Genomic DNA, 6981 nt, shown 5'->3' with positions numbered 1-6981 from the left:
TCGTTCCAGAAACAGACCTCAGCACAGCCACCATGGATGCCAGCAGACCGACGGAGAATAAACATGCGATTCCAGCTTTGTCGCGCCTCGACATGTGTAGGCGTGCGATGATAGGCAAGGGAAGAACTACGATGACGATATCGAATGCAGCGAGGGTAGCACTGCCGAAAACTCCGACTATCCCATCGTTGATGCAATTTCCATGCTTAGACCATAGCCAGTACGCGTTTATCGGTCTGGAGTCTCGCCCTTAGCCTGCGGCCTTCCCACGTGTGGCCATGATAGCTTACATGCAGACAATAACGCTCGTGACACCGAATATCACGCCGGCTGCTCCATTTAGTGCGGATGACGAGCGTATGACCCAGCGGAACCAGACTATTCCTGCCTCTCCCAGTAGACGGTCATAGCAGCACAACAACGATTGTCTGATGCAGGTCCCGGCTGTTATGAAGAGCAATTTACTGACGGCCGACATCTTCACAATACTGGATAGATTCCTGGTTGGTACGTCCCATACATGGCGATTGCTACCAAAGTCAATCAGCGTTGCCAGCTTCATCCAATCTTCAATTCCACTAACCTGCCCAAGATTTCTGTGACGATTATGGAGCATGTGATGAAAGCAATATCGAACATCTAAGACAAGGATGTAAGCAAAACGGTGGCACGATTTGCATTAGGACTCTGTACTGTTGTTCTCAGCTACGATTACTGACCAAGGCAAGCACGCACCAGAAGTCATCCCAATTCAGCAACTTCCGGACATATCGGCGAGTGTACAGACGCAAAACAACAACGAGTACACATGCCGATAACAGGGCAATGTTCACGGCGAGATTCGCAGGTCCGCGTTTCACCGGGTCTTGGTAATCAGGAGGCGGCCAAGTCGATAGAATTGAGGCTGGGATATGACGGACCATACCTTTGGTGTTTCGATCAGGCGGACCTGTGTTCTAGTCCGTGGTGCAAGCAGTGATCATACGGATTTCAGAGCGGCATGCTTTGGGATCAAATATGGAACTTGCAACGCCACCGCGATGTTGATTGGCTCCTGTCTCTACGTCCTGGCAGAAGCGACTCATGCTTGGCGGTGTGGGTAGGTCATGAGGAGTATTGCTAGATTGACAATCAGCCACGACCGATGGTTGACTGGATGATCGCACTTGAGACCAAGATTGCAGCTTATCGAATGAAACCCCCACGATACCGACGGTGGACGATCATCCCACGTAGGAGCTGCGAGGTGACTGGAAGCGAAAGCAGCTGCGCGGTTTGTCGAACTTGGTATGCTTACCTCGATTTTTGATAGCACGGCTCACATCACTTCATGTCTGAATCCTCGAGTATTCTGATTTGCACAACGACAACGTAGCTTGATTGGGCCGACGAGGCACAACACCTGCCATCTTGTGGCGTGCGCCGTGCCGCCCTACAAGCTGCCGTCGCCGCGTTTTGGCCCCAAATATGCCCAACTTTTCTTGCTGTCACGACAATGTCGCGCCGCGGAACGCCGATTGCAATCCTTCGCCACCTTCAACGAGAGACGATGACGCATGTTTCGTATCAGCTGTCTGCTCCCGATTCAGGACCGCGCTCCAGCCCAACAGTGAGTAATCGGAGTTTGCCGTTGTTACATGCGGCCTTATCGCGGCTGCCTTGCGGGAGTAGCACGCACTCGTTTCTTTGCTTTCCCGTCCTATCCGACATCTGTGAGACATTGTCCGACAAAAGATGGACTCGGTGGGGGAAATTCGCCAGCGAACCCATGGGACCGATATCACCACGAGAAGAATGGCCTCATAGAGGCTTAGATATCCTAAACTCAATTGGTATGGACCTAGAAATAAAACATTGATCTCGGTGACGGATGGGGTGGTATGGAGCACGTCTCCCATTTTGCTGCAGGAGAGCGGCTACAGAGGCTTCGAATAGGGGGCGCTTACTGACTTGGTTTTGGTTATGTGCTGCGTGAGAGAAAGATCGTCTGGTCATCGGAAGCCAAGTTGAGTTGTTGGTCGGGCAACCAACCCACAGTGATAATCAAGGAAAAATGAATGAAAACCCGAATGATATGCCGCAGCACCAACATACACTCTCGCTTCCTGTTGTAGCCACCTGCAACAAAAGGTAGGGCACGTCGTCATTTGAGTGCACCAGGATAGTGACAAAATCCTCCCGGCTTTTGAGTGATCCAGGCACACAAGCTTCACCACGTGCAACCCAACACATGAGGCTAGGTTTAGCCGCGAAGACAGATTGCAGCAGTGATAAACTCTCAGATCGTCAAGCATCCCTTCGATCTCAGTATGGCGTTCAACACGTCTTCGATCAAGTCCTGTCCAACTGTCTTCACCAACGTGTATTTTTGCTCGTTCGCTGCATATCTGAACCAACGATATGGGGTTTCTTCGATGTCGCACTTCCATTGCCGAAGATCTATTCGCTTCATCCAACTTGTATAGGTCGACAAAACAAGTCGGCCTTGCGCACAGGGCGGAAACTTTAGCCCCGAGTCTTCGAAGGCTTCTGAATTTTGGTCGAAGAAGTAGGCAAGCTGGACATCGTGCTCCAAATCCTCGGGATGGACGATGACCGCAGCGTTGTAGACGAAGACTCCACTTCGGTCTTTTTCGCGGACCATAACTTTATCTCCGATGCGCGGCTGGTGTTCCAGATAGGCGTAACCCTTTCTATCGGTCCCTCTACGTTTTTCAGAGCTCCTTTCAGCAGGCAAGGGAGGGTATTCCAGTCTGAAGTCTTGCAAAGTCTTCATTGTCTCTTCACAGGTCCGCGTTGTACGGCTCTTTCCCGCCGGCCCTGCCGGCCGCAGCTGTGCTCGTGACGGTCGTCTTGGGGATCGTTCGGAAACCGGGGCGTCGGGCGGAGTAAATGCTGCAGAAGCGAGGCTCCTTTGGGTCGCTTCAACAACATTGCTGCGGCGGGTATTACGGAAGGGCGCGTCGCTGTCCACAGATTGTTGATCAGGCTCGGGCCCGCTGTTCCCTGCAATTTCTTCACTGGCCGATTCGTTGGACCAAGGACTCGAGCCTTCAGGGGTGGGGGATGGAAGACGTCGCCGCTTGGCCTCATCCTGCTGGTCATCGTGTGGGCTATCGCGTTGGTTCATTGGAGATGCTTTCCTCTTGTTCGCGCCAACTCGCTCATCGGGCGCGACAGCAACGTCTGCCTTTGTCTCTCGCACCGGTTGGTGGTGACCGATTGTTCCGTCGATTGTGGGGGCATCCTCTTCCTCCTCGATTGTTCCGTCGATTGTGAGCGCATCCTCTTCCTCCTCGATGACATCACCCTGTGCATCATCATCGTCGTCGTCGAACGATTGGCGGAACTCCGAATCACCATCGATGATCTCGCGTGCTTGAGACTCGGAGGGAGACTCGGAGGGCTCGATTGCAGACTCCATGCGCGGCTCGTGCTAGAATCTTCGGATTAGGGCGAGAGGGCTCCAATGTGACTAGTGTCAGAAAGGCTGACCGGTGGTAGAAGGGTTTGCGCGGCGCCGTGGAGGACGCGTAAAGGGGGGTCGTGGTGGAGAGGAGAGCCCAAGGCACTCGGAAGCAAGGCTCTAAATATAGAAAGAGGCCCAGGCCTGAGCATGCTGGACAGTTGGGGCCCGTGAGGTTGTCAAGCGGCTTTCAAGAATGATGTTGGTCGGTCCGTCGCGGTCAAGGGCCGGTGGATGGCGGATGGAGCCATCAGCCATCGGTGTCGTCTCTGACGGGAGACGGGAGACCGGACCGGAAATAGCCACCACCTCGCGACGCGTTGCACGTTGCACGTGCCCGAGCACGCCGGATCGGCGGTGGCGGCGGCACGTCAACAACTCGCGTCCGGTTCTGCGGGTTGCACGGCACATCTCAGCGGCATATTTGCGGCACAAACCGCAGGTTCCGCACCCCAGCCTCCACAATGCAAGCCTCATCAACAAGCATCGACTCGTAACGGTGTCGCGCACCTGCCATGAGCGTTGCAACTACGTCAGGCCCAATTTCAACAAGCCGTTATCACCACCGCCGTCCCGCTCAAGCGCTCAACACGTACTCCATTTCTGCGGCGATTCTGCGGCCACGAGGCGTATCCGCCCGATGCATTGAGGGCCGAGACACAGGTATGGCGCTTTGTCGGCTCTCCTTCAATTCCAGCCTCGACAATGGTCCCAGCTACTTGAAACGGGTCCTGCTACACCAATGCTGAAGTAGAATCGGGCAGAAATCGCGGTTGGTTAACAAAGCCTCAATTCAGAGGGTACAAAGGACAAAGGAGCCGTGTCGGAATTCTGTTGAATCGTAAACCTTGAATGTCCGATTCTTTTTCCTTTCGCAACCGATACCCTCATCCGATGAAGTACCTCTCAGCTTTCGTTGCGGCGCTCCCATTCATCCCCCTAACCGTACGAGCGATCCCCTCAATGGAGGCAGCAGCTTGCCGGGCCTTCATCGATGACGGTCCATGCGAGGGACCAGCGCCTATGACGGACTGCACTGCTCTTGCCCGGCACCTCCAAGGCGATTCAATCAATACGGCCATTCCTAAAGTCGACGTTCCGTGGAGAATCGCGATCGAGGGCAATTGCGCCCTGTGGATCATGTCATCAGACGACAACGTTCAAATCACTGTCTCCGACATCGCCACGGCATTGATTGAGACTTTGCTCAAAAATGCTGGCAGCGACTCTGCTTGCACCTCCGGCGTGTTTTCTTGTAACCGCAAAACAGTACGCTGGGCTGTCCGTAACTCGTTGGCTTGAATGTTGGCTTAGGTTTGACCAACGTGTAATCGGTCGGTGGGCCTTCTAGCACGGTGCGATGACCTCATCCGAATTCACGTTGCATTCTAATTGCGTTCGCCAGACTATGACCCTCGGGCACGAACTTGGATTTATTGATGGGAAGTGGAGGCCTCGCTGATCGTTATGAAATTCCATGGGAGCCTGCACAGAATGTCGATGGCGCACCGGGGGGACCCAGCGAAAATCTCGATGTAGTGGTACCAGAAGTGAATGCATCTCCCAAGGATACGTCTTCCAGAATCCAGAAGTTGATTTCTGGGATGCATTGATGCTGCAGGTTCCCAGCTGTTTAAAAAACCCTTCCGGTGCTTCCGGGTACTTGTCTCCGATAAATGCTCGAATGAAGAACAACACGTTAGGCGGAATGAATCAGCAACACCTCCCACTGGAGGCAAGGGGAGTAACGCAACACATGCGGCAACCTCGTGAATTTGCATGTGATTACGCGCAAGTAAGCGACTTTGAATCCGTTGATCCTCTACTGTCTGTTTCCGTCTCCCGGCCATCATTGGTTAATGTGCATCATTCAATTCACGGCAAGACCGAACACCTGTACGTTTGCTCGCCCGGCAGGAGTACCGGCCCCCAGACATTGTGTGGCGTGCTGTACGAGGGCAAGGCGGACCGAACCGCATCCAACCCGCATGAAGATGCCTACATCGAGGTAGTTGGCATGGCACGCTGTCGCTTTCTATGCGACAAACGAAGTGAGGCGGTTATCCGGACCTGTCAAGGTCCCCGCCATGCAGATAAACGCTTGAGATTGGCTGACTTGGGGGTAGTGAAAGGGCGAGAGAACATGGTAGTAACTCCATTGGCTGGAGGGATGATCCACGGCAGCTTTCTGGGCACGCAGAACATATTCTGACGATAAACTCTAGAAGGTGCCATGTCTAATGGCTCGGGTTCATGCGGACATGTCACAAAGCTCCTACGACCGCCATTGATGGTCTTGGGGACGCGGACGGATGCTGTGATGATCTCCTCGTTCAGAGGGGGGCCCAGAGAGGTTTACGCTGTTGGAAGTGCTTGTACGTTTGTGTGGGATTCAGTAAAGCTTCAGCCATACTCAACTCGACAGAGCATAGGTTGACACGCTGGCTTGCCCGGGAATGAACGGAGGATTTTGCTAACTAATATTTTGGTCCTCTCCCCGTTCATTGTCTTCCGCCTAGAGTTCTACCGAACAGAGTTAACGAGATATCCATTTTTTCGTCAGCTGTGAGCTCACCAGGCGTCGGTGTGATGTTCGTTTCCTCTTGCTCCAAGGGCTCGTTGCTTGCTTCCACTTCGCGTTGTCGCTTGGCTAAGTAATCATGTAACTTCTTCAAGGATTCCTTAACCAGTAGTCAGCCAGGATGCAGCTTATGTAGAATGGCTTGCATGTACCTTGCAGCTTAGTGTCAACTTCGTCCACTCCAGGTCTTCATCATTCTTGGGGTGCTGCACTTCATTGTCGATCATCTTGGAAATCCGCGACCAGACGTCGCATTCGGAGCCTTGGTGGTGATCTGGCTTCGGAATCGGGCGCTTACTGAGCTCCTGTAGAAACTCCTGTTGCAGCTATTTGTTGGCGAGTAGCTCGAGACATCGAAGGGCTTATACATACCTTGCAGTCCGATACCACTCTCGTCCACTCCGAACCATACCCATGCTCTGGAAGCCATCGGTGCTGTTCCTTATTTTCCACCATCTCAAGAATCTGGGTCCAAATGTTGAGATCTGTCGTATCCAAGTCCTCATTGGAAACGTTTGGGTTGTATAATTGATCAAGTACGGCTCGCGCAGCCGTCGGTAATGCTGACCAGCGCATTAGATGACCTGAGAATGCAAGGGTATCGTCCTCCGACTCAAGCCTAAACACAAAGTGAACAGTTCCAGCTGGTAAGAACACAGTATGACCAGGAACGAGCGCGCTGAATCGAGCCTTCGACATAGGTAAGTCCTGGTCGCGACGCCACTTGTCTCGATCATCATTATCAAGGTCTGAGAACCAGCCGATTCCGATCCGGCCTTGCTGACATGTAATGTAAGTGTCCTTCCCCCCGGAATCCTGATGTGGTAACGTTAATGCTCCCCGTTGGCCGATTAGCGCCCAGTCCTGGATGTTCTGCATTTGCGATCGACGAATCTTGCCACCAGTAGGATCACTACACATGATGCTGTGAAGT

The 6981-nt window shown here is 53.2% G+C and overlaps 1 protein-coding gene across 1 annotated transcript; it reads right to left on the bottom strand.

The window, feature by feature from the left end:
* Nucleotides 1–286: 286 nt before the first annotated feature.
* On the bottom strand, nucleotides 287–923 carry LOC147879033 (uncharacterized). Its single transcript, XM_087372352.1, has 2 exons — nucleotides 720–923; nucleotides 287–583 (listed from the first exon to the last, which is right to left on the bottom strand). The coding sequence occupies exons 1-2, from the start codon at nucleotides 921–923 to the stop codon at nucleotides 287–289; spliced, it is 501 nt and encodes a 166-aa protein (XP_087228478.1).
* Between the last annotated feature and the right edge of the window lie 6058 nt (nucleotides 924–6981).

The sequence above is a fragment of the Dipteris shenzhenensis genome, unplaced genomic scaffold (genome assembly GCF_047967505.1).
Source record: "Dipteris shenzhenensis isolate YYH24624 ecotype China unplaced genomic scaffold, Dip_SZ_1.0 scaf0113, whole genome shotgun sequence".
Taxonomy (NCBI): domain Eukaryota; kingdom Viridiplantae; phylum Streptophyta; class Polypodiopsida; order Gleicheniales; family Dipteridaceae; genus Dipteris; species Dipteris shenzhenensis.
This window is presented reverse-complemented; position numbering and strand designations above follow the sequence as displayed.